General features: G+C 42.6%; 1 protein-coding gene across 2 annotated transcripts in view; it reads left to right on the top strand.

The window, feature by feature from the left end:
• Positions 1–27,858, top strand: part of TENT4B (terminal nucleotidyltransferase 4B) — a 72,218-nt gene that overhangs the window by 38,909 nt on the left and 5,451 nt on the right. Inside the window, exons 2-10 of one of the 2 annotated variants that reach the window (XM_035025249.1) lie at positions 15,817–15,940; positions 17,858–17,904; positions 19,610–19,730; positions 21,474–21,581; positions 24,284–24,412; positions 25,141–25,354; positions 26,795–26,921; positions 27,023–27,126; positions 27,371–27,417. In XM_035025249.1, the coding sequence (XP_034881140.1) occupies positions 15,817–15,940; positions 17,858–17,904; positions 19,610–19,730; positions 21,474–21,581; positions 24,284–24,412; positions 25,141–25,354; positions 26,795–26,921; positions 27,023–27,126; positions 27,371–27,417 (1,021 nt within the window). Of the gene's footprint in view, positions 1–15,816; positions 15,941–17,857; positions 17,905–19,609; positions 19,731–21,473; positions 21,582–24,283; positions 24,413–25,140; positions 25,355–26,794; positions 26,922–27,022; positions 27,127–27,229; positions 27,418–27,858 lie in introns of both variants that reach the window. The other variant, XM_035025248.1, reaches the window with a different exon arrangement.

Here is a 27,858-nt window from a genome sequence, read left to right as displayed (position 1 = left end):
CCCTAAAGATCTTTTGTGCTCTGCCTGCTCATCCTTTCCTCTCCCCCAGCCTTTGGCAACCACTGATCTTACTGTCTCCATAGTTTTGCCTTTTCCAGAATGTCATGTAGTTGGAATCATACAGCATGTATGGCCTTTTCAGATGGCCTTCTTTCACTTTGTAATGTGCATGGAAGGTCTCTCCATGTCTTTTCATGGCTTTGATAGCTCATCTCTTTTTAGCACTGAATAATATTCCCTGTCTGGATGTACCACAGTTTATCTGGTTATCTACTGAAGACCATCTTAGTTGTTTCCCAGTTTTGATGATTGTGAATAAAGCTGCTGTAAACATCTGTGTGTAGGTCCATTTTGTGTGGACCGAAGTTTTCAACTCCTTTGGGTAAATACCAAGGAGCATGGTTGCTGGATCTTTTTTTTTTTTTTTTTTAAAGATTTTATTTATTTGACACAGAGAGACACAGCGAGAGAGGGAACACAAGCAGGGGGAGGGGGGAGGGAGAAGCAGGGGGAAAGGGGGAGGGAGAAGCAGGCCTCCCGCGGAGCAGGGAGCCTGATGTGGGGCTCGATCCCAGAACCCTGGGATCATGACCTGAGCCGAAGGCAGACGCTTAACGACTGAGCCACCCAGGCGCCCCTTGTTGCTGGATCTTAACAGTAAGAGTGTGTGTAGTTTTTTTTTTTTAAGATTTTATTTATTTATTTTGACGGAGAGAGAGACAGCAAGAGAGGGAACACAAGCAGGGGGAGTGGGAGAGGGAGAAGCAGGCTCCCCGCAGAGCAGGGAGCCCGATGCGGGGCTCGATCCCAAGACCCTAGGACCATGACTTGACACAACGACTGAGCCGCCCAGGCACCCCGAGTGTGTTTAGTTTTGTAAGAAACTGCCAAACTGCCTTCCAGACTGGCTGTACCATTTTGCATTCTCAGCAGCGATGAATTGCTCCACATGCCCACCAGCATTTGATGTTGTCAGGGTTCTGGATTTTGGCCATTCTAATAGGTTTGTAGTGGTATCTTCTTGTTTTAATTTGCATTTCCCTGATGACATAAGTTGAATATCTTTTCATATGCTCATTTAGCATCTGTGTATTGTTTCTGGTGAGGTGTATGTTCAGGTCTTTTGCCCATTTTTAAGTTGGGTTGTTTGTTTTCTTTTTGCTGAGTTTTAAGAGTTCTTTGTACTGTGTATTTTGGATACCAGTCCTTTATCACATTATGTGTTTTGCAAATATTTTCTCCTAGTCTGTGGCTTGTCTTCTCATTCTTCTGATAGTCAGATATTTTTCTTTTCTTTTCTTTTCTTTTTTTTTTAAAGATTTAATTTATTTATTTGACAGACACACAGTGAGAGAGGGAACACAAGTAGGGGGAGTGGGAGAGGCAGAAGCAGGCTTTCCGCGGAGCAGGGAGCCCGATGCGGGGCTCGATCCCAGGACCTTGGGATCATGACCTGAGCCGAAGGCAGACGCTTCACGACTGAGCCACCCAGGCGCCCCAGTCAGATATTTTTCTAATCTCATGGTAAAAAAAGTCTTTTGAGACCTAGAAAAGCGAGGACTTAAAAGCAGAGACTGCAGGCACTTGGCCAATTGGCTGGAGCAGACCTGCACACGCAATCTATTTCACCTACACTGTTCTGTCTTGTTTAATTTATCTTTTGAAAATTGTGCTAGAATTTTAAAATAGAAAATTTACCTACAAGTCTAGATTTCTGGTTTATCTTGAAAAAATGAGAAGCGTTGGCAACACTGGACTCAGATTCCTACGTGGCAACAACTGGCCAGCATTAGGGGGCAGCCACGCCCTTTAGATGGGGTGTGGGGCTGTCAGGGACCCGCTCCTCTGCCCCTCCCACGTGCGTCCCAGCCATGAAGCGGTATGTGAGTTGCCCTTTCTTGTTACCTTAGCTATCTGTTCCTTTTAAGCAAAGATTCCTAAGTGTAAGTCCATCTAAATAAAAAAAAAGAATTTATGCACATTGAAACGGCTTCACAAAATGGAAAAACTAACAGGAAAGTGGATATGCTGTCTGTGGCAAAAGGTTAATACCGATAATATAGAAAGAATGCTAATGAACCAGGAAGAAAATAAACACAACACAAAAAATAAGAGCAAACATTTTAAAAAAAAGAAAAAAAGAGGTTGATTCCCAGTAGGCCATAAGCTTCATGATGGCAAGGACCATGTCTGCCTTGTTCCGTGTGGGGTCTTAGGGCCCAGCTTAGTGCCTCACAAATATTTGCTAATAATAATTAATGATAAATTATATTTATTGAGGGTTTACTATGTGCTAGGTAAGCAGTAAACCTTCTGCTAAATCCCTCCTGTACTCTTCTTTAATCCCTATAGAAACCCTCTGAGGTAAGTACTCTGATCCTCGTTCACAAGTGGGAAGCGGGCCTGGAGAGGTAGATCACCCACTCAGGCATATCCAGTAAGTGCTGATGCAGAGCTTTTGATTCCAACTCATGCTCTTTATATATTTATATATAACATTATATGTATGTTTATATTATATGTTATATATTTATATATTATTATATATATTTGCATTATATATTAATTCCATCAAATAGCTTATTGAAATGAGTTGAAAAAGAAAGAATACAAATGTCCGGTAAACGTGGAGAAAATTTCTAACCATATTAGGAATCAAAGAATAAAAATAAAATGCCTCCCGTTGATGTAGAGGTTGGGGAAGGGTCTTCCTGTATTTCTGTGGGAGGCCATGTCAGCATCCATTCTGGTGGAGGGCATTTGGGGAATTTTTTTTTTTTCCACAAGTATTAACTGTTCATAACTTTTCACTAAAGGATTCCACTAATAAGAATTTATTCTAAAAGAAAAATTAGAGTTGATTACAGATTTACATGCAAAGACAGCCTTACCACATTAATTATAGGACTGAAGAATTGGAAGCAACCTGAACGCCCAACAATAAAGGATCAGTAGAATAAATTATGATATTTTCATATACTGGAATAGTATGTAATTGAAAGTTCATTTTTTTTTTAACTATTTTTTTTTTTTTAAGATTTTATTTATTTATTTGAGACAGAGAGAATGAGAGACAGAGAGCATGAGAGGGAGGAGGATCAGAGGGAGAAGCAGACTCCCTGCCGAGCAGGGAGCCCGATGAGGGACTCGATCCCGGGACTCCAGGATCATGACCTGAGCTGAAGGCAGTCGCTTAACCAACTGAGCCACCCAGGCGCCCCGAAAGTTCATTTTTGTATGTCAAATGACCACTGGATAGGTGTGTAGTGGTATCTTCTTGTTTTAATTTGCATTTCCCTGATGACATAAGTTGAATATCTTTTCATATGCTCATTTAGCGTTTGTGTATTGTTTCTGGTGAGGTGTATGTTCAGGTCTTTTGCCCATTTTTAAGTTGGGTTGTTTGTTTTTGTTGAGTTTTAAGAGTTCTTTGTACTGTGTATTTTGGATACCAGTCCTTTATCACATTATGTGTTTTGCAAATATTTTCTCCTCGTCTGTGGCTTGTCTTCTCATTCTTCTGATAGTCAGATCAGAAGATCTGTGGGTTTCCACCGACTCTAGAATGCTGTGTGGGGGAAAGCGGCTGCCGCACGCGTTGGGGAGCATGTGTCTGGCACGTACGCACCCCTGGCCGTGTTTTGCTGCTGTGAAAGGGGGTGCAGCTATAGGTGATTCTTCTGTTCGTTTTTTTTTTTTCCCCTGTGTGCTTTTCCAAACAGCTGTAAATTTCCCTATTTCTTTCAGAGTCTACGATGTTGTTAATTCTGAAAGAATATAAGACCTCATTAAGTCACCCTAGGTGGACAAACATGTATTTTGTGAGTGTGTAAAATTCTTTGTGAATTGATTTATTTTTCTTCCTTTCACTTCAGCTTTTAGAAGTTCTGTAAACAGGGGCGCCTGGGTGGCTCCGTCAGTTAAGCGTCTGCCTTCAGATCAGGTCCCCATCCCAGGGTCCTGGGATCGAGCCCCGTGTCGGGCTCCCTGCTCAGCGGGGAGTCTGCTTCTCCCTCTCTCTGCCCCTCCCTCCAATTCATGCTCTCTCTCTTGTGCTCGCGCTCTCTCAAATAAATAAATCTTAAAAAAAATAAAAGTTCTATAAACAATACCAGTACTTATCTGAAAGATCTCAACAGCATAGAAAAAAAGCAGATTATGAAAAACTTTCTCCAAGTTAGGCTAGTTCCCAGTTCCATTATCCAAGGTGATCGTTACCAGTAGTTAAAATATTTTAAATACGCATCGGAAGTTTACCCTGTTTAGTGTAAATTATTTATTAAGCAGATCATCCCCTCCAATATGTTTTGGATGTCTGGATTTTTAGGAGTAGTGATCCTTGAAAGTCAGGTACCCCTGTGTTGGTTCTGTGCCTCTTTATTCAGAACCCCAGCGTGGGAAGAAGACCTTCCAAGTGCTTGTATATTTATAGAGCGGTGTCTCTTCTTAAACACCAGCCCCTCCAGCAAAGATAGATCCGTAAATGAATAAAGAAAAAATAAAATTTTGGTAGTAGAGTTGTATGGGTTAAACCCATCCCCATTTCATTGTTCTACTTCAGAATATAACACACTTCTGTAGAGTGAACTGTTTTTATTGGCATTTGGACCTTGTCGATAAGGAAAGATTCAGCCTCATTTATTTTTTCCACTCAGCAAATATTTGAGGACCTCCCCTTTGGGGAGTAAACTTAATAACTAAGCCTTTATTTCAAGATATTTGATCTCAGTTGGGGAATGCTGTTGACTGTTGTTTGAGCTTTCCAGCGTTATCCAGGTTTTCTTAGATGTGCTCAGTCCTGGAGGAGTTCAGAATTTTTACCGAAGGGGAAAGAATTAATGGCTAGAGTTAGATAAAGCAGTTTCTTTCCTCTTTTCTCTCTTCTGCTCTTCCTTAAAATTGCTTGAAAGTAGCATCTGGGCTGGGTGTCAGAAGTGAGAGTCTTGGGGAAAGAAGTCAGATGGTTTGCATTCTCTCTCTTTGGAGCTGTAAAGGGCGAAGGGACAGAGGAGGAAAGCAAATGAAAAAGCCCTCCTTCTGAAACACTGGCCTAATAAAGTGGTGGTCCAGAAACTGAGAGCAACAGACAACGGCATTGAAAAGGAATGTTCTCATTTCTAGGAAAGCAGGTGTGAGCACCTCCGAAAAGAAGAAGAAAAATGAAAACTTTATCATCTAGGACACAGAAACAGGATCCATTCTCTGCACTTTTACTCCTGTGTCCTAACCAAGGAGGGGCTGACATAGCAAACAGAACATTCCTTAACTATGAATAACAGTTTTAAAGGCCTACAAAGTTTGCAGAAGATTGTAGACCATTTTTCCTTTTAATTTTTATGTCATCATCCGTATTTTCTCTCTACTTTTGAATCTTAGGATACAGTGAGAATTATTTGGGATATGAGTACGATTCTTGTCTACGAGTAGAAGAGGTAGAGGGCTTTTCCTTTACCTTTGATACGGTGATCTTCCTAATTTAGTTAGGCATGTTTTTTTTTTTTTAAGTGACCTTGCTGTATCTTTATCAGTACTGTAGAAAATTATACACATGGTGCCGACCTTAAAATATAAAATAATAAGGTATTCCATTTTTGAGATATTTCTAAACCTTGGCTTTTTAAAAAAAATTACATGCTAACTGTGGATATTTTCTTAACAGCTGTATCTCTATGCACATGCAGACTTGTTTCCTTAGGCTACATTCTAAGAAGCGGAATAGGCATCTTTAATTCTGATTGACATCTCTAGCTCTCGGGCCAGTTGCCCTCCTTTCTGGTTCTGACATGTTGACCCACAATGTATGAGTGTCCATTTCCTGGGATCCTGGTACTGAGCTCATTTTAAGGCATGTAATCTCCCTTTTATCGCCCTGTGGACATGGGTGTGGATAGATGGACACCTGTGATCTGAGGGCCCCTTCGTAAGGAAGCACTTCTGGGCTGCATCCTGGATCTGGGCCCACAGCTGAACCCGGGAGAGCTGGGTCTGAGTGGGGAGGCTGGGAGGCGGGTCATGGCCCTGGGATTGACTGGGAGGTGACAGGCAGGACTTGGGCCAGCGTGGTTCAGGAGCACTGAGGAGGGTCTAAGGGAATTCTGCGTGTGGGAAGTTTACCAGTGAGGTGATATTTGCGCTCTCAAAGTCTGAGTGAGAAGGTATGCCAGGCACAGGCTGGCCTGTGCAGGAGTAGGGTTCTGGTGGCTATACTGGGGAGAAGAGCCTACGAAGGCAGGGACTGCCCTGATAAGGGGTTTGGAAGTGACACAAGTCGGTTGAGGAGGTGGAAGATGGCCTAGAGAAGGGAGAGGCCAGGGGCAGGGAGGCCAGTCTGGAGGCCACTGGGGTGTCGTACTGAGAGGGAGAGAGGGAGGAGGGAGGAAGGACTGGAGCTGTAAGTGACAGAGAGAGCACGAGCTGGGGGGGAGGGGCAGACGGAGAGGGAGAAGCAGGCTCCCCACTGAGCAGGGAGCCCGATGCGGGACTCGATCCCAGGACCCTGGGATCACGACCTGAGCCAAAGGCAGACGCTTAACCAACTGAGCCACCCAGGTGTCCCGGGAAGTTTTTGGTTTTTTATTTTTGTTTGTAGGAGAGACACGATACGGAGACCTATTAACCCCAAAGGATGAGGAAGAAGGATGAACCAGGAAAGACTGAAATTTCCATTTGGGGAAAGAGTAATTCAGGGAGGAAAACACAAGGAGAAGGAATAGGTTTTGGAGAAAGATAAGGAATTTCGTTTTGGATTTATTGATTTTGAGGTGACATCTAGGTAGGGGTGTCTAGCTGGCAGCTGAAAATATGAGAGCACGGGTATGTGTATGTGTGTGTGTGTGAATTTCTTCGTAAAATTTAAATTCTAGAGCCTCTTGAAGATGTCGTTCAGACTGCACCAGGATCGCCCTAGGCCTTGCTGTTACTCACTTCTCTTGGTGCCTGTGTGCATTTGAGAAAAATCAAACAGTACAGAAGGGCAGAAATCCCAGCACCTCAGACCTCAGTCCCACTCTCCAGAGGAAACTCCTGCCAGCAGTGTTTATGTATTCTTCCAGAAATTTGTCTTGCATATACATACACATGTAAGTCTACAAATCCCTGGAAGGGGTGAGTCAGACACCAGCAGAAGCTCAGTACATGTACCGCGTCAGGCATGCAGTAACTTCCCAAATGTTGTGTTGTGTGTCTGTTGCTGTGTGCATGGGTTTGGGGTCCCCTTGTTTCCCCAGGGGTCGGTGCTGTTCACAGGCTGGCCCGAGTTCCTTCTACCGGTGCTCAGTTTCTCCAGTGGCTGGGCGTGTAACTTTTTGGTCTGTGAGGCTCCGTACTTGAGTCTTTTTCTCCTTTAAGTGTTAGTTTTCTTCAGTGAGTGTTCATTGTCATTATAAAGATCTTGTTATAAAAATATACAAAGGTGGGGCGCCTGGCTGGCTCAGTCAGTAGAGCATGATCTCAGGGTTGTGAGTTCAAGCCCCACACTGGGCATAGAGCTTAGTTAAAAAAAAAAAAGGTTAATTAACAATAGTAATTAACATGTATGAGGTTTTTTAAAAGATTTATTTATTTGAGAGAGAGAGAGACCACAAGTGAGAGGGACAGAGGGAGAGGGAGAGAGAATATCAAGCTGACTCCCCGCTGAGTGCAGAGCCCGACATGGGGCTTGATCTCATGACCCTGAAGCCAAAGCCAAGAGTCAGATGCTCAACTGACTGCACAACCAGGCACCCACCCCCTAACATGGATGCATTTTTAAAAGGTAGACTGTTTAAATGTATACATTTTTTTTAAAAGATTTATTTATTAGGGTGCCTGGGTGGCTCAGTCAGTTAAGCATCTGCCTTCGGCTCAGGTCACGATCCCAGAGTCCCAGGATCGAGCCCTGCGTCAGGCTCCCCTGCTCAGTGGGAAGCCTGCTTCTCCCTCTCCCCCCTGCTTGTGCTCTCTCTTGCTATCTCTCTCTCTCTCAAATAAATAAAAATCTTTTTTTTTTTTTAAGATTTTATTTATTTGACAAGAGAGAGATAGCGAGAGCAGGAACACAAGCAGGGGGAGTGGGAAAGGGAGAAGCAGGCCTCCCGCCGAGCAGGGAGCCCGATGTGGGACTCGATCCCGGGACCCCAGGATCATGACCTGAGCCGAAGGCAGACGCTCAACGACTGAGCCACCCAGGCGCCCATAAATAAAAATCTTTTAAAAAATTAAAAAAAAAAAAGATTTATTTGAGAGAGAGAGTGGGAGAATGGGGGGGGGGCAGAGCGAGAGGGAGAGAGAATCTCAAGCAGACTCCTCACTGAGCGTGGAGCCTGATACAGGGCTCGATCTCATGACTCTGAGATCATGACCTGAGTTGAAACCAGGAGTCAGATGCTCAGCCGACTGTGCCACCCAAATGCCCCTAAATGTATACAGTTTTAAAAAGTGAATCCCTATCCACCCCGATTCATTTACCAGATTTAATCACTGTAAACAGTATGGTATATAGACTCTGTTCTGTGGGTTGGGGGTTGGGAGAAATACACACACAAACCCAGACTTTTATGTGGGAAAATATAAAGAAAACGACAAATGGCCCATAATCTTTTTAAATAGATAATAACCCCTTTAGAAAAGTAGACAAACAAATACACACTGAGAGTTTGAAAATAATTCTGTGCTTTTCCAGTACTACTCTATACTAGCACAGCATGATGTGAAATAAAACGTTGGTCTCCCTAACTCTGCTGTCATGCCCTGTCCTTAAGGTAATCACTGTTAACAGTTCTCCTTCCAGAAAATTTGTAATGCAAATAGAAACTCTGTGTGTGTCTTTTTAATGCACCTGTAGTGAATCTTGTTAAACACATGTGCTTTTTCTTTTAAGCTGAACACATTTGGGATCTTTCTCATCAGCTCATATAGCTCTGCTTCCTTCTTTTTAATGGATTATTGGCCATAATTTAAGGGAAGGTCCGTGAGTGCTGCTCTGATTATTTAATTGGATTCCATCGATGGACATTGAGGCTGTTTCTCAATTTTTTCATATTCCAGATAATGCTGTGGTGAATAGCCTTATTCCTTCAGTACTTCTGAAGGATAAAAATAAAGGGACTTTTTAAAAACAGCTTTATTGAAGTATAATTGGTATACAAAAAACTGTACGTAGTTAATGCAAATATTCAACCTGATGAGTTTGGACGTAGGCATACACCCCTGAAACCATCACCACAATCAAGGTAATAGACAGGGGCGCCTGGGTGGCTCAGTCAGTGAAGTGTCTGCCTTCAGCTCAGGTCATGACCCCGCATTGGGTCCCTGCTTAGTGGGGAATCTGCTTCTGCCTCTGCCCTCCCCCCCTGCCCCCGCTTGTGCTCTCTCTCTCAAATAAATAAAATCCCTTTTTAAAAAAAAGTGATAGACATATGCAACACCTCCAAAAGTTTCCTTATGTCCCCTTCCCCTTTTTTGTGGTAAGAATATAATATGAAATTTGGGCGCCTGGGTGGCTCAGTTGGTTAGGCGACTGCCTTCAGCTCGGGTCATGATCCTGCAGTCCCGGGATCGAGTCCCGCATCGGGCTCCCTGCTCGGCGGGGAGTCTGCTTCTCCCTCTGACCCTCCTCCCTCTCATGCTCTCTGTCTCTTATTCTCTCTGTCTCAAATAAATAAATAAAATCTTTAAAAAAAAAAAAGAATATAATATGAAATCTACCCTCTTAAGACATTTTTAAGTGAATAATACAGTATATTTGCCTGTAGGTGCTATGTTGTACAGCAGATGTCTAGAGCTTATCTTGCTTAACCAAAACTTTATACCCATTGAACATCTCCCCAGCACCCCTCCCTCCAGCCCCTGGGCAACCACCATTCTATTCTCTGCTTCTGTGAGTTTGACTATTTTAGATAATCGTGTTATAAATGGACTGGTTTATTTCATTTAGCATAATGTCCTTCAGGTTCATCCATGTTGCAAGTTTCAAATATTTCCTTTTATAAGGCTGAATAATGTTGTAGGTCTATACCCCATTTTCTTTATTCATCTGTTGGTGGACATTTGGGTTGTTTCCATATCTTGGCTGTTGTGACTAATGCTTCAGGGATCATGGGAGTGCAGAAATCGCTCCAAAATCCTGATTTTAATGAAAGAAGGGGAATTTAATGGGTGCCTGGGTGGCTCAGTTGGTTAAGCGTCCAACTCTTGGTTTTGGCTCAGGTCATGTCGTGAGAGATCGAGCCCTGCACTGGGCTCCACAATCAGGGTGGAGTCTGCTTGAGATTTTCTCTCTCCTTCTCCCTCTGCTCTTCCCCCTGCTTGCATGTGCGCTCACTCGCTCTGTCTCTTGAAATAAAATCTTCAAGAAAAAAGGAATTTAAAAAAAGTATTCATATAAATGTTGTTTATCATTAATTAGGACAACAACCATTGGAGAGGTTGTAGTAATTTATACTTTCACATGTAGCATGCAAGTGCCTTTTCCATATATCTTTGTCAAAATTGGTTATTATTAACCAACATTTTTGTGCGGGGAAGTATCTCGTTATAGATAGTAGTTGAATAGAACTTTGTCAGTGCTTTCATGTGAGTCTGAAGTTAGTAATTAATGAGGACTTCAGTTATGAAAACTGGAAAGCTTGACCTTGGTGTGGAGGTGGCCCAGGCAAGTTGCAGGCCTGGCAGGTGTCCCTGAGGAAGCGGGTGTTAGCCCCTGAACAGATGTTGGGTGAGCCTCAGTGGGGACCAGCAAGGGCTGTTCTGCCTGCCTTGGCCTGGGAGGCATCAGGGAGGCTGCCTCTGGCTTTAGGGATGCAGAGGTCCTAAGCTACTCATATCCACCCCCTTGGCAGCCCAGTTGAAAAGGTGTGAAACAGGTTCTTCCCTTTTATATAGCCAGAGAAATTGAGCCTTCGAGGGCCATTTCTTTACATTCTTAACCCCCCCCTCTTATGATGAGCATTATGAAATTCGTATAATTTTGAAAGGCTAGCATTTCTCCTCTGGTAGAGCTTATCTCAGAGACAAAGTGATTTTTTTTTTTTCTTCCCTGTTTTGATTTAAATGATCTTTACATTGTACTTTTTAAAATATAGAAACTTTTTTGTTTATATCTCTTCCTTGTCTCATTAAATTGTTATTAATTTTGAGGTTAATGTAAATTTTTCCCCAGCAATTAATTTCGATTCACATTCTTTTTGGGGGGGCACCCTTCCCAGTTACACAGTGGCACTTATTTTATCATACTGCTTTTATGTAACATACTTTTTCTTTATAAACAGGGAGTGGAGTGCTTTCTTGCTCACTTTTCCTTTTAAAAAAACAAACACCGATGCCCTCATAGAAGACACTGTGTTTTGGTCACATACGAGTTTTGGTCAAGAGTTATATTTTCAGGAGCGCCTGCCTTGGTGGCTCAGTCGGTTAAGCGTCTGCCTTCGGTCGGGTCATGATCCCAGGGCTCTGGGATTGAGCCCTGCATCGGGCTCCATGTTTCGTGGGAAGCCTGCTTCTTCCTCTCCCACTCCCCCTGCTCATGTTCCCTCTCTTGCTGTGTCTCTGTCAAATAAGTAAATAAAATCTTCAAAAAAAAAAGTTATATTTTCAAATTAAAATGAGAAACTATAAGGCTGGGTAGGAGACATTCAGCCATATTTACTAATTAATCACAACTGAGGTTTGATCCAGATGTAGGAGAAATTGAAATTTTCCCTGTGTGGTTGGAGGATTTCGGAGGCATAAAGTTACATTAATTTGTGAAAGCAAGCTTACAAAGTTTCTGTAGTCTCTGGCCTTTATTAGGTCATCGTGCTGATCTAATAAAGTGTGCCAGGCATATAGTGGGCACTCCAAAAACGGGATTCTGTTCCTTCAGGAGTCTTTAAGCACCTAGATATCCGTGGCACCATGCCAGTAAAATTATACACAGTCCACAGAGATAGAGCTCCGTCAAGATGATTTAAAAATCTGTACTGGAAGTTTTTTTCCCCTCAACGTACTAAGATTTCTCAGTCAATTCTTGAAGAATTTTACGTGTAGCTAGTTACATGTAGGCGAAAGAGATAGTGATGTTTGTGTTCACCCCCGTGTGGGAAGGAGATGGCCCCGGCGACATGAGATGGGTTCTCGTGTTCTTACTGTTGGAGTATGTTTGAGCTTCAGTAGCCCTCCTTCCCCCCACACCCTTCCTCTTCCCTGCTTCCAGTGTCACACATGCAAATCAATAAAAGAATTAGGATAACCTGTGGAACCAGTTTTTCCTAAATAGGGAGATGGTTCCATGGAATATTAATGTTTAGGGTGGTCTTATTTTAAAAGCTTATCCAGCTTAATGTGCTAATCAGAAACCTAGAATCCTAGTGATAAATGGAATTTTAGAATCTTTTCCATTTTTTACCAAGTTCAGAAGTGTCTGTGGGGTACCTCAGTTGGTGAAACTAGCGACTCTTGATCTTGGGATTGTAGGTTTGAGCCCCACGTTGGGTATAGAAATTGCTTATAAATCTTTTTCTTATTTTTAAGATTTTATTTATTATTTTAGAGAGAGAGAACACAGGTAGGGGAAGGAGCAGAGGGAGAGCGTGAAGCCGTGCTGAGCACGGAGCCCGACACGGGGCTTGATCCCACGACCCTGACTGAGATCATGACCTGGGCCAAAATCAAGAGTCAGACACTTAACCGACTGAGCCACCCAGGCGCCCCTAAAATCTTAAGAAAAAAAAAAAAAAAAAAAGAAATGTCTTATTAGACCTTTGTTTGCCTCATGGTCATTTAGTTTCTTTATTTACACTTGTAGTGATGGGGACCTCACTTCCCTTCAAGGCAACCCATTCCATTCCCTGCAGCTGTGGTCATTGGAAAGCTCTCCTTCTGGTCATCTGAAGCCTGCCTGTGGTGGAACAGTGTGGAACTTAAACATTATCCACCGCAAAACTACTTTATTTTATTTTTATTTTTTTAAAAAGATTTTATTTATTTATTTGACAGAGACACAGCGAGAGAGGGAACACAAGCAGGGGGAGTGGGAGAGGGAGAAGCAGGCTTCCCGCTGAGCAGGGAGCCCGATGCGGGGCTTGATCCCAGGACCCGGGATCATGACCTGAGCTGAAGGCAGACGCTCAACGACTGAGCCACCCAGGCGCCCCCACAAAACTACTTTAAATGAGTATTTCTTTTCATTAGACTGAAATTACCCAGGACAAGGATCACTTTTGACTGATGAACCTTCTTTCCTTCTAGTGTGTTTAACTAGGCACTCAATAATGTTTAGAGAATAAATTCTCAGTTTCTTGTGATTTGAAGATTAGCTGGAAGTTGGGCTACATATTTTTTGCCTGTTTTTGAATTAGAAATGGTGTAAATGGGCCTTTGTGGAGTAGATACAGTCACGTTTAGGGGTTTTTCCCTTTGGTTAAAATGGAAGTATTCCCCAGTGGTTTTGGACCACAAATATGCTTTGATCATTCATAGCAGACGATCCCGTTAGTTAAGAAGAAATCTGTTTTCCTTTTAATTTGTGGTCCTCATCCTTCTGAAAGAGCAGCACAAGCTGTGGACTTTCTGGACTGATCATTTTAGCTGTTGTCTTCAAGAAGCTGAAGGGGATAGCCTTAGGAAAAAACCCTGGGAAGCTTTAAGAAAAAAATCAGAAGATGATGATCCTAAGGTACCCAGCAGTGTACCCAGGAAGACTTGACCCCACTGGGAGTGTACGGATTCGTGTGCAGAACTCCCTGGAGTTTTAAGATCCAGTTTGGTGTTTTCTCTGTTTTTGTTTGTTTTTGTTTCTGTTTTTTCAGCATTGCAGAGTACACAAGCCGAACACCGCTCCAAATCATTCCTTACCAAATGGCCCAGGTTTTGACATTAAGGGCCCGAAAAGGATCCTGGTTGCTAACCCCCAATTTGTGCCTGAGGACACTGAGGCTGGAGAGCACCAGTCCCTTTCTGAAGGAACACAGCTGCCCTCAGGCAGAGCCTGAGTCTAGAACTCAAGTTTTTTGACTCTTAGTCTAAAAATAAAACATTAGAAGAGACAGAGACTGTTGATTGCTTACTTGGCCACGTTTTAAATGTTATAGCCGAGTGGGGGTTGGGAATTAGGCTTTTTTTTTTTTTTTTTTCCTTCCTCAAGATCATTTTTGGTTTCCTTGTGCTTCCAGCTTCCTGCGACTCCTGTAACTGCTTTAAACCAGGATCCTTCAGGACTGTGTTCCTGCGGGGCTGCCCTGCATGCCTGTCCCCCAGCCCTGCCGGGTGCCCCTCTCGCTCCCAGGCACTTGGCAGCCATTGCTCTTAGCTCCCTTCTCCTGGCCTCCTGCTCCGCCACCGTTGTCCAGGAGACCCCGTGAGATCCATGCTCACGTGGCCTCCGGGGTCGCCAGCATTCAGCGGAAGTTTAGCAGATTTCCTCCCATTTCCCCCTCACTTTCCCTCCTAAAGGTAGCTCCTCACAGCTGTACCTGCTATCTTCAGTTTCTTCTGTCCTCCGGTAATGATCGACTGCATTCAACTCAGTAGCCAGCCTAGTGGGTTTTTCCTTTCACCCTGTTCATTGATTCCCTGGCCTCTCAGGCCTCAGCCCTGGCAGGCATCCTCCCTCCCTCCTCCTTCCCACTGCTGGTCGAGCTCTGTGGGCCCAGCCATTGTGTGTGTGGGCACGCGTGAGTGTGCTGCCTGTGGAGCCCGTTCCTTTCCTGTGCCACCCCCCAGACCTTCGTCCCCTTCTGCAGTTGCAGTAATTTATGGACTGCTCTCTCTGCATCCAGCCTTGTCGCTCGGCCAGTCCATTGTTGACACAGTTGCCCGACGAATCTTCTTCAGATGCTGCATTTTTGAAGTCAGTCTTTCCCTGTTCCCTCTCAGAAGCATTGAAGTAGCTCCTTGTTCCCCTAGGAAAGTCCGAACTGCTTAGCTCCTCATTCGGAGCCCGCTGTGGCCAGGGGCCCGCGTTCCTCGGTGGCTTCTCCCGCACCTCCGTCGTTCGCAGCCCGTGGAGTTTGTTTAGTGCTTCCCGGGGCAGCCTCCTTCCTCCTGGGCTCTGGAAATCTTTAGCTCCTTCATGGAGCCTGTCTGCTGGCCATTCTTTTCAGGTCTCTGCTGACAGTCCCTGGCTCACTTGTTCATCTGACGTTTGATTCACTAAGCAAACAGCACAAAAGACATGCTGTTTTGTTTTTTAAAGATTTTTATTTGACAGAGACACAGCGAGAGAGGGAACACAAACAGGGGGAGTGGGAGAGGGAGAAGCAGGCTTCCCGCGGAGCAGGGAGCCCGATGCGGGGCTCGATCCCAGGACCCCGGGACCATGACCTGAGCCGAAGGCAGGCGCTTAACGACTGAGTCACCCAGGCGCCCCAAAAGATATGCTGTTTTGCTCCTGTGAGGAATGGATCATAGAGGGGTGAGAGGGTCAGGGCTCTGTGGCCAGGAAGCTCGCCCGTGGCATCTGGATTCTGTATCTTTCTGTGTTGGTGTCTACCGGATTGGAAGTGTAAAGGCAGAGGCTGGGCCTTCCATATTAAAATTTAAAAATAAAAAAAACATTACCAGCGCACGTCCACACAGCGAGCGTTCTGCACGGGTGTGTTAATCAAGTCCGCGATAGCTGCCGTTAAGACTTTTTGGAATTTCTTATTTTATGTAACTCTTCTGGCATTTTATTTTATTAAATTCTGTATATTCCATCTTAGCCTAGCATCAGTTGTAACATTAAAATTAGGGTAGAAATCTATGAACATAAAGTCATCAGTGAAGTTACAAGACTTAATTAGATAAGGGTATTTAAGATAGTGATTTCTCATCAGACTGGCCTTGCCCATATTAACTTTCCTGCTTTTTTTTTTCCTTCAGTCTGCATGAAGAAATCAGTGATTTTTATGAATACATGTCTCCAAGACCGGAGGAGGAGAAGATGCGGATGGAGGTGGTGAACAGGATCGAGAGTGTGATTAAGGAGCTCTGGCCCAGCGCGGACGTGAGTACCTGTCTGGGTAGCTGGGTGCTGAGGGCGCTGTCCCTGTGCACAGGCTGGAGAAAGTCTCAGTCCTCACACTCAGGTCTATGTGCGTCTCAACACTTATGGTCCAATTAAATTTTAAAGGCAAATGGTTTCCTCTAGCCTTTAGAATTCGGGGCATCCTAATTTTTTGCAGTGAATCGGATGACTTAGTTAAAACTATTTCTTTGCAGTGCTGAATAGCAATACTAAAGGTAAACTACATTTAGGAATCATTAGTATACAGAGAAGAAAGACAGATCAGGCCTTCTTGTAGTAGTGTGGTAACTGGATCTGATGTAGGAAAATCCCACTACTGTTTTGTTCCAACCTGCTAGTACAAATGTTATATAATTGTTTATAGCCGAATGAAAATGTCAAGTAGAAATTTCTTATGTCATTAGAAGTTCATTTTCTTAGGCGAACGCAGGCATAAGTCTGTTTTCCTCTCTAGATACTGCTGTTTCCTTCTTTCTGGCCCTTCCTTGTCTCCCTCTACAGACCCACCTAGTGAACAGAACTTTGGCCCAAGATTTCCTCTTTGCTTATTTGTGATTCTTGTTGAAACTAAGTGAATACTTTTTTAGGGCCTTTTTTTTTTTTTTTTTTTTTTTGAGGGTCGGTTATACAATTTTATGCATTCAAAGAAGTTAGAATCCATTACTCTGTATTACGTGGCTTTTCTTTAGACTTTGTCATGGGATGGTGATGGGGGTGCTAGGGAAGTCTCTTTTGTCCAGTTGGCAAAACAGAAAATCTTCGAATAAAATACTGTAGGTGAAGGGAAGGGGGTGATGGTGCGGGGGGGGGTCAATTTTATTTTATTGAGCAGCTACTGTGTGGTCACATGGATTCTCCCATGTGCTCCCAAGTCCGTGTCTCTCAGCGGCGGGTGAGTTTGCCACTCAGGGGTCCCTTGGCAATGTCGGAGACATTTTTGATTATCATTGACTGGTAAGGTGCTCTGGGCATATAGTGGGAAGAGGCCAAGGATGTTCCTAAACATCGTACGATGCACAGGACAGCCCCTCACAGACTGCTGTCTGCCCTGAACGTCAGTCGTGCTGAGGTTGAGAAACCGTAATTTAAATTAATCCTCCTCTGGAGGTGGGGGGTTTTATCCATCTTTTTGTTCCCAGAGGAGAGACATGTACCTGTGATTCTGTTCCCGGGTCCATCTTACCTCTGGGGCCGAGCGTTCACCCTTTATTGAAATTCTTTGCCCACCCTGAGCCTTCTGCTGTGCTCCCCGGCCGGGATAGGATGTGTCTGGTTTTACGCCTCAGCGAGACGTTAGGATGACACTGCCAGCTGTTCTCCGTGGAGCTGGCCTGCCGCTGACCCTAACTCAGGGGCCCTCGAGAAGATTCTCACCTAGGGAACCCAAATTATGCCTTTGTTGAACATGTCTCTGCCTTATAAGGGAACACGAGTGACTTGAATATTACTTTTGAAAGTTTTCTATTTCAATCTGTGCATTTGATATTTTAACCTTATAAGTGTAAAGTATTTTCCTAATGTCTGCGTACGAGAGGTAGCATCCCTGCTTCTGGAAAGCATGGTGTCATAAAAAAAATGCTCTTGGGCCGCCTGGGTGGCTCAGTCGTTGGGCGTCTGCCTTCGGCTCGGGTCATGATCCTAGAGTCCTGGGATCGAGCCCCGCATCGGGCTCCCTGCTCGGCGGGAAGCCTGCTTCTCCCTCTCCCACTCCCCCTGCTTGTGTTCCTGCTCTCACTATCTCTGTCAAATAAATAAATAAAATCTTAAAAAAAAAAAAATACTCTTGTACTACTAAAAAACACCAACAGAGGGTAGCAAAACCCCGACATTTCTCCATAGCTTGGGGGCTTTTCATTGGATAGATACCTTAATGTTAATAATTTTTTTCTGTTTCAGGTCCAGATATTTGGAAGTTTTAAAACTGGCCTGTATTTACCTACTAGGTTAGTACATTTATGAAGCTTTCAGGGGGATTGTGCATTTTTCTGGATTTTGGCTATTGACGGTGGAAGAGTAGAAACGAGAGATTTATGAAATGAAAATTCACCTTATCTGTATTTTATTCAAATCACCTTGAGGGTAGGATATCACTTGAGATGATCCTCTCAAACTGACACCTCTGTCACCTGGGATAGATGTGAAAGTGGACTCCGTTAACAATTTCGGCAGTTGACCACCTGCCTGCCGAGAACTGTTTGCCTCCATAACTTAACCCACTAACTCAGCCGTTGATGTCGTATTATACGATGCAGCCTTTTGCACTCCGGAATGAATGCCAGCCCTGTCGTTTCTTATTAAGAATTCAGACTAGGGCGCCTGTGTGGCTCAGTTGGTTAAGCGACTGCCTTCGGCTCAGGTCATGATCCCGGAGTCCCTGGATCGAGTCCCACATCGGGCTCCCTGCTCGGCAGGGAGTCTGTTTCTCCCTCTGACCCTCCCCCTTCTCATGTGCTCTCTCTCATTCTCTCTCACACAAATAAATAAATGAAATCTTAAAAAAAAAAAAAAAAAAAAAGAATTCAGACTATTAGCAGTTGTTCCAGCATCCAGGCCCAGAGCTTCAGGCTCTAGACTCTTCTCTGAGGAAGGCCCCTTATTAATTTCAGTCTCCTTAAATGAGGCCAGTGTGGCCCACGGCCTGGGGCAAGGTGGGGCCTTTTTGGGGATATGATAAGGCTTCCCCAAGGAGTGAAAACCTGTTTTCTATAAACTGAAATTTCACCATGTGTTTGCTTTTACTTTTATTGTGGTAAGAATACTTAATGTGGGATTTATCCTCCTAACACAGTATTGGGTGCACAGTACAGTATGATTTTAACTGTAGGCATCCATCATGTTTTTGGATTTGAGCTTGATTTGATCTACTTTACCCAAACTTAAAAGGTGTAGATGTGGAGAGATCCTAGCAATTTCTTTGCTGCCCGTTGCTATCGTAGGCCCATAAAAGCCATAAAATACCCAACTTGGCATTCATGAATATTTTTCCTTATTTAGATTCTGAGTTTAAGCAAAACCCTGAGTCACTGTGAAAATTTTAATTGAATTTTCTGAATATGTAGTGCATTCCCATAGTTCAGATTGAAAAGGCACACAATAATTACAGTGAAAAGCGTGGATCCCACCTGTGTCCCCTGCTCCTAGAGGAGCCACTGGTATGGTACCCATTTCTCACACGTCCTTCCAGGAACATTCTGTACATATAAAGGGAAACGGGTATGTGTCTTCTTCCTTTTTCATCCAAATGGTGGCATCCTACATACACTGTTTGCCACGTACTTTTTACACTTAATTGTCTAAATCAGTTGATCAGTTAATCTCATCCATGTGGGCATGTCTTAAGTTTTTTAGTCTCAGAAACCTTTATGAACAGGAAATGTTCACTGGTGTTTTCTGAGGTTTTACTTCTTCCAAAACCACCCTGTTTCCTGAGGCCTGACTTCTGTGAGATGACTAGAAGGAGATGGTTGTTGAAGTCACCAGCCTCCCCTTCCCCTCTAAAAAGCAGCCACCGCCAACACATTTAGGTCTTCATTGGGCAGTGAGAGGAATAGGCTTTCACTGCACTGATTTGAAGTCTGGGAGCCTGAACGTAAGTGAAAACAAGTACAGTTTCTTCAAACAACTTTCGTGTGTGTGTTCTCTGTTCAGTGACATTGATCTCGTGGTATTTGGGAAGTGGGAGAACCTTCCCCTCTGGACCCTGGAAGAAGCCCTTCGGAAACATAAAGTTGCTGATGAGGATTCGGTGAAAGTTCTAGACAAAGCAACTGTAAGTTCTTCTGACATTTCATCTAAAAATCTCTGGTTACTAATGCATGAAACTTAAAAAATTAAAATTTAATTTTGGTGAGCATAGTGGGCTTCGCAGTAAGTGATTCTTTCCTTTGATTAATGATCACGATCCTTGTATATAAATGTTGTGAAACGTGAACTTGTGGTTATATATTTCTTTAAAAAAATAATACTCAATCTTATACATAATACCCCCTGTAGAGTTTTTAAATATAAAAAAGTATAAATAAAAATATGACGATCTATTAAACAGCTTATAGTTATACAGAAGATGTTGCTCTTCTCTCTTACTGTTTGTCCTTGAAAAATTATATATACAGTTGACTCTTGAACAACATGGGGGCCCCCCTACATGGTTGAAAATCCACATGTGACTTTGGATGCCCCCAAAACTACTAAAAGCTGTCTGCTGACTGGGAGGATTACTGATAACATAAACAGTTGGTTAGCACATATTTTGTGTGTTATATGTATTATATACTATGTTCTTAGAATAAAGCAAGCTAGAGGGAGAAAAATGTTAGGAAAATCGTAAGGACAGTACATTAACAGTATTGTGTAAAATTGTGTAAAAGTGAAGCGCACAGTTGAAACTTGTGTTGTTTAAGGGGCAACTGTGATTGAAATTTTGTTGATCAAGTAACTTGATACTTTAACTCTATCTAGAATGGCCATTACAGAACGTAGTTCATGGATGCTCATTATAGAAATAAATTGATCTATTTTAGAAGTTTGGAGTTTTGTATGTTAGCTTTCCTTAGAACAAAAACAACTTATACTATTTCTTATAAAAAGCTATTAATTTGGAAACCCAATTCTGCAGATAGAGTTTGCTGGCCTGAGTTTTCTAATACATGGCACACATGGAGCCTTTAAAAAAAAAAAAATTTAATTAATCTCTGTACCCAACGTGGGGCTCAGACTCACGACCCTGAGATCAAGAATCACATACTCTTTTGACTGAGCCAGCCAGGTGCCCCAGAGCCTTTTTTTAATAATTTTTTATTTAAGTTCAATTTAGTTAACATATACTTTACTATTAGTTTCAAGGGTAGAGTTCAGTGAGTCATCAGTTGCATATAACACCCAGTGCTCATTACATCGAGTGCCCTCCTTAATGCCCATCACCCAATTACCCCATTCCCCCACCCCCCCTCCCCTCCATCAACCCTCAGTTTGTTTCCTCAAGAGTGTCTTATGGTTTGCCTTTTTTTTTTTAAGAATTTCTAATATCTCATATAAATCATTCAGTCATTTTTTAAATTTGAGAATAATTCTCATGTCTTAACTTGTCTTGGTAGGTTGTTTTATGGGCTTTTTGCAAAACTGACCAATAATACCAGTGGACTATTGAGTTTCACCTGATCTAGCAGCTTTCTAATTAGGAACAATTTGCTGATAGGCCTGACATTCATAATTCTTGATGCTACACTGAGCTGGAAGCTGTTACTCAAAGTACGGAATATTGAGAAAGGTTTTTGTTACGTCATTTCAAAATTCTCAGCCAATAGAAATGATACAATACAGTGCATGAGGTTAAATGCTAAATATGTAAAGTATCTAACAGGCTGAGGGAGGTGTGATGTGTAGTATTCAGGACACTCAGGAGTTCTTACGTCCTCATGAGGAGGTGGAGACCTCAAATCTAGGAACCTTTCCATCCCCCGATCATGTTGTTTAAGTGTTTTAATGTTGCCTTTTGCCTTTCTTCTCTTTCTAGGTACCTATTATTAAATTAACAGATTCTTTTACTGAAGTGAAAGTTGATATCAGCTTTAATGTACAGAACGGTGTGAGAGCAGCCGACCTCATCAAAGATTTTACCAAGGTCAGAGAATTCATAGTGTGGATTCAGTGAGACTCGGAGAAAGGGACTTCTGTTTGGAGGTTCTGATATGCTTTGCGAAACTGTTTGGATGTGTCCATTGCTGACAAGTGCTTCTTTGCTCTGCGGTGGCCTTACTTTCCTTGAATCTGCTTGTAATAATCAGTAATTTATAATGGGACCTCAAGTCAAGGGTTTGGAAAACTTTTGAAGAACTTCTCTGCTCTCGATCCTTCCTTCTAGGGGAGATAAGGACTGAAATGCTGAATAATCATTCTTGTCTGCTTTTTTTTTTTTTTAAAGATTTTATTTATTTGAGAGAGAGAGAGCACATGAGAGGGGGGAGGGTCAGAGGGAGAAGCAGACTTCCCGCCGAGCAGGGAGCCCGATGCGGGACTCGATCCCGGGACTCCAGGATCATGACCGGAGCCGAAGGCAGTTGCCCAACCAACTGAGCCACCCAGGCGCCCATTCTTGTCTGCTTTTAATCTCTTAGGAGTGTAGATGAAGAACCTCCTGAGCCCCCCAAGTCACTTGTAAGGTAGTTCCTGCAGGTTTCCCTACTTTGTCTTGAGGTGACTTAATGTCTGTTTTCATTTGTTTGATGTTCTTCCAAGACAGGGAAGAATTTGTCAGCATCTTCAGAACATTCACATGCGTACACGTCAGCCTTTTTCTGCTTAAGCTAAAAACTGTTAACTGCTTTGGTTCACCTAGAATATCTTTTCTATCCATTCAGAATACTTTTTTTTTTTATCATCTCTACAGATTTCACCTATTTCGTTTCTTTGTGAGAAAAAAAATTTAACTACCTTACCGTGTTGTAAATATTATATTCTTGTATAAATGTGCAGAGTACAGGAAAGCAGAGAAAGAAAAAGATTGTTCATAATCCCGCTCTTTTGGAGGTGTTTGGTGTGTGGAAATTTTTTCTTTTTCCCAGAAAAGAAACCTTTTTTTAAAATTGAGAATAATACACGTGATAGAAAATTTACCAATATCAGAGGAAAATGAAAAATGAGTCACTTTTATACTTTTTTTTTTAAGATTTTATTTATTTATTTGAGAGCGAGAATGAGAGAGAGAGAGAGAGAGAGAGAGAGCATGAGAGGGGGAGGGTCAGAGGAAGAAGCAGACTCCCCGCCGAGCAGGGAGCCCGATGCGGGACTCGATCCCAGGACTCCAGGATCATGACCTGAGCTGAAGGCAGTTGCTTAACCAACTGAGCCACCCAGGCGCCCTCACTTTTATACTTTATGCTTAAATCAACTTCATGGGATTTACCATCATCAAGCTTTCCTTTTGGCTTGTTTATCCTCTTGAAATTTTTGTTTTTCCAAGAAATTTTTAAATTTTATGCGAACTCTATTATCTTTTCCTCCCCACCCCCCTCCTCTCCAGCAACCCTCAGTTTGTTTCCTATGATTATCCTCTTGAAATTTTTAACAAAAGGAATAATATGCTATATACACATCGTCTCATATTTTTTGGAGGTTTTCATATCAGCACAGACAGGTTTCCTTCATTCTTTTCAATGACAACGCAGTAGTCCTTTGTCAGGCTACCCCATGCTTTGTGTCGTACTGCCCTGGTGATGTTCCCAGGGTTTTTTGCTTTCACAGAAAGTGCTTGAATATCCTTCCATACCTGCATCTTTCTTTACACTTGTAAAATTATTTGTAGGAAGATTCTGGAAGTGGAGTTTTGGGGTCAAAGGGTATATGCAGATCAAATTCTGTTGGAAATTTGCCTGATTGTGCTTTAAAGAGACCATCTATTCATGTCTTCAACCATAATGTTTAAGAATGATTATTTCTCCAAAGATTTTTTGTTATTTCTCATGCTTGCTTTCTTTAACATGATTTGCAAAAGCATAAACTTTGTTGTTTCTTTTGGAAGCAGTATGTGTTCATTCTAAGTATCAAGAACAAATTAGAAATCACTAGTAATTCTACCCCTCCTAGATAGTGGCCATTAAGACTTCCTTCTAGATGTTTGGGTCTGCTCTGTTCCCCTCAGCGTCCTTAGCCTAGCGCCTGGCTTGTGGAGAGCACTTAAGGAGTCTGTGCTTGAGTAAAAGACGGACTCGCTGTCCGTGTTTGCCAGCTAAGGGGTTCTCACCCATCTCTGTAGAGCATGCAAGGTGGGTCTGTGTGTGGTCTCCTGCCCACATGGAAGACAGCCCGCAGGACTGCCCCTGCCCCTGTTCCGGCACTGGGCACATTCATCTGAAAGACCCTGGTCTGCTTGCTGGAGCGCCCCCTGAGAAAAGCAATTCCTTCAAACTCACTGACTTAGTGCATATCGCGTTGAGAATTGGTCCTGTACTGTTTCTGTTACCTGTTTACAAGTCAATAGCGTATGGTAATAAATAATTTAATATGGTGAAAAATAAATATTCAATATGGTAATAAACATGGTAATAAATAAATGTCATCAAATATATATTGCTAGTGTTTCTGTCCCATGGTGAGTACTTAGATGCCATTATTTACATCTACCTGTTTTAGATTTTTAGATGTGAGAAGAAAATCCTTATAATTACTTACAGCTTACTTTTTTCTAGCTTACTCTTAAAATAGAAAATTAAGTGTATTGGATATCTCCACTAAAGTTTGTAATGTAAGGACCAGTTTATGCTCCTGATAATGCTTAGCACAGTTACTGAAATAGGAATTCACTGAAAATATAATTTTCTTTTTCAGAAATATCCTGTATTACCATACTTGGTTTTAGTATTGAAACAATTCTTATTACAGAGGGACCTTAATGAAGTATTTACAGGTGGAATTGGTTCATATAGTCTCTTTTTAATGGCAGTCAGTTTCCTTCAGGTAAGTTGTTTGATTATACCATGCCTAGTGTACACCAAAATAAAATAAAATAATTCAGAATCATTTTGGGAAAAAATTTAGATCAAGTTCTAATTGGAATGCTTCCCTTAATTATGACTCCTTGAAAATGGGTACCTTTTTATAATTTCACAAATAAGCATTTTTAAATCCCAGGAAAGAACTTTTTTTCTTCTTAATCCCATATGTTCTAGTAGTTTTGAGAATTTTCACTCGGATTTTAACATGCATAGGTGTGGCGTGGTTTTCGTAAGTGTAAACAGTAGTATAAATGCCAAAAACAAGAATATCTTCTAAGCCTCTAGGAAGTTCAGCTGGAATTGAGACCTGCTACCTGGGTAGAATGAGTTTGGAGTCTTAATTGGTCTGAATGTATTTGTGAGGCACGCTGTCGCTCGTGAGGCCGAATGGCTTCCCTGATGTGTTGGGGCCACGTCCGCCCGTCCGCGTCCTGGGGCAGCTGTAAAGTTCAGCCTTGAATTTTATAAACAGATTGTCACCCACTGTTGTGCACCCTTGGGCTTTCGTGTTGCCTATAACAGCAGTATCGCTGCTGTGCCTCAGTTCGCCTGTTGGCTGCTATCCCAACCGAAACTAGAATAGTACTGTTTTGTCAGAGTTAGGATGTCACTTATTCTCCCCACCTTGATAATTCAGAGAAAATCCAATATAATTTCTTTTCTTTTTTTTTTTTTTTTTCCCGGTTTTAGTTACATCCCAGGGAAGATGCTTGCATCCCCAATACAAACTATGGTGTTCTCTTAATAGAATTTTTTGAATTATATGGACGACACTTCAATTATTTAAAGACTGGCATCCGGATAAAGGATGGTGGTTCATATGTGGCCAAAGATGAAGTACAGAAAAATATGCTCGATGGCTACAGGCCATCGATGCTTTATATTGAAGATCCTTTACAACCAGGTATTGAAATTAGGTAAATTTGTGGGCAAAGAAAGGGCATTGTCAGTATCACACTTTAAACTCTCTTTAGAGGAGGGGTACCCGGCTGGCTCCGTCACTGGAGCATGTGACTCTTGATCTTGGGGTCGTGAGTTCGAGCCCCACGTTGGGTGTAGAGATTACTTAAATAAATAAATAAGATCTTTAAAATAAAATCTCTCTTTAGATGAAAAATGAAAGATTAACTTCCGATTGTATTCATTCTTTTTCATAAAAATATTTTGTAAGAAAACATACGAAAACACACACATGCGTGTGTGCATATACACCAGGAAAACACGCCGCGTCCTCCCAGTGCGTTGGGAGTAGAATCCATTCGACCCTGAGAGGCCGAGGAGTATAGGTATTAGCCATTGGGGGTGTTTGTGAACAATGTGAAGTATAAATGCCATTTGTTGTGTCCTGCTTTGTTGTGTCCTGCTTTGTTGGACACAGAAAAGCCACGAATTTCTGCTTTGTTGCTGCTTTGTTGTGTCCTCATTGCCCCTGATTCCAGCCTATTGTCAGTCAGGGCTTTAGGTGAGATTTCTGAAGTCCTCAGGGGCAATGAGCATAATATACCTCAGAAACAATGAGCGAAAGGGCTCAAAGAGACCGTTCATTTTCCTTTTGGGCCCCTTCTTTCCTCTTTTAATTTTGCATGGTCTCCCTGTGCCTTCTCCAGCTTCACGTTGGCTTGAAAGGGACCAGCAGGCCCTTTTCTTGCTTACGTGGGGTTATGTTTGTTTGCTTGTATCCTAGTTTTTCTGGGCAATATATTTTTCTTGCTATAATTCTAAAGTATTTAGATTCTACATTATCAGACTTCAGTGGAGATGCTTTTAGTCATTTGCTTAACTGTGTTAACTTTGAAAGTGGAGAAGAAAAGGGAGTTCAGAGAGAGAGTAGTTGCCTAGGGGCTCTTTTGTGGCTGATTGTGCCATATCATAAACATAGTTCTGCGTGTTTATTCACTGAGGAAATGTTTATCGGGAGGCTACTCGACGCAAAGGGCACAAAGATTTTCAGCAAGTGGTCCTTGCTCTTCGGGAGCTCATAATTTCCTGCCAGAGATAATTTAGATAGCTAATAGAAACAAAAGATGGGGATGTCTCGTTTAGCTTGGTTTCACTCTTAGGAGAGAGCAGGCAGTTAACTCCTTTTGTTTGCATGACTGTATTGTGGGATAGTCCCTGTTGGGCCGGAATGCATTTAGGCAATTTATATGCCATAACGTACTTACTGCGTGATACACAGGTTCAGAGCCTGAGGAGTTGTGGGGACGGCCGCCTGCCCAGACTCTTTGTACAACTGTAGCAGGAAAGCAATTGCCCTTGCTCTTCTGGAAGAGGGCCCATGAGCATTTAGTTCTTATTAAGCAACGGTCACGCTTACTGTCTTCTATATACATTTCTTTTAAAGGTAACGATGTTGGAAGGAGTTCATATGGGGCCATGCAAGTGAAACAGGCCTTTGATTATGCCTATGTTGTTTTGAGTCACGCTGTATCGCCAATAGCCAAGTATTATCCCAACAACGAAACAGAGAGGTAAAGGTTTAACTAAAGTCAGCCCATTGGGTCAGAATTGGTTGTGGCTTCTTATCTCCAAATTAATGACCCCCCCCCCTTTTTTCTTTAAACCCATGCAGCATATTAGGTAGAATAATTAGAGTAACGGACGAAGTTGCCACGTACAGAGATTGGATATCAAAGCAGTGGGGCTTGCAGAATAGGCCGGAGCCTTCGTGCAATGGTAAGAGTTTCTCACTGATTGATTGACTGAGCATTCGTGGCTTTTCTGTGTTGTGTGTGTTTAATGGGAAGAAACGTTTTCCAATCTTTTGCCACTCTTTCAGGAAATGGTGTTACCTTGATAGTAGATACTCAGCAGTTAGATAAATGTAATAATAATCTATCTGAAGAAAATGAAGCCCTTGGAAAATGTAGAAGTAAAACTTCGGAATCTCTTAGTAAACACTCTTCAAACTCTTCATCAGGTCCAGTGTCTTCCTCTTCTGCCACACAGTCCAGCTCCAGTGATGTCGTAAGTATGAGCACATGGTTTTTCTGCCCTAGAGACCTGGGAGCCCGGGGTGGGGGGCTCTGTCTAGACGGCTAAGCCTAACTCCTTTTCTTACTGGTTCCTGGGAGATTTTAATAAGGTCACTGATTGTACACGTCCCCAACACTGGATTGAAATTTTCAAGCATCCAGCAGGAGTGAAAGAATTTTAGTGAGCGTCCGTGTATGTTACCATCAGATCCTACAGTTGACGTGTCACTTGCTTATCCCATAGCCAGCCATTCATTCATCCCTCTGTCCACCAATTCATCTCATTCTGTGATACATTTCGAAGTAAGTTACGGGCCCTTCCCCCAAGTACAGCAGTGTGTGCCTCACTAACCAGAGTTCAGCGTTTGGTTAGGTTTTTCTTTCGATACAAAATGGGTTGTACCTCACTAAATCTTAACAACTGTATACACGT

Source organism: Mirounga leonina, unplaced genomic scaffold, assembly GCF_011800145.1.
Source record: "Mirounga leonina isolate KUSES-001 unplaced genomic scaffold, KU_Mleo_1.0 Mir_180, whole genome shotgun sequence".
In the NCBI taxonomy this organism is placed as follows: domain Eukaryota; kingdom Metazoa; phylum Chordata; class Mammalia; order Carnivora; family Phocidae; genus Mirounga; species Mirounga leonina.
This window is presented reverse-complemented; position numbering and strand designations above follow the sequence as displayed.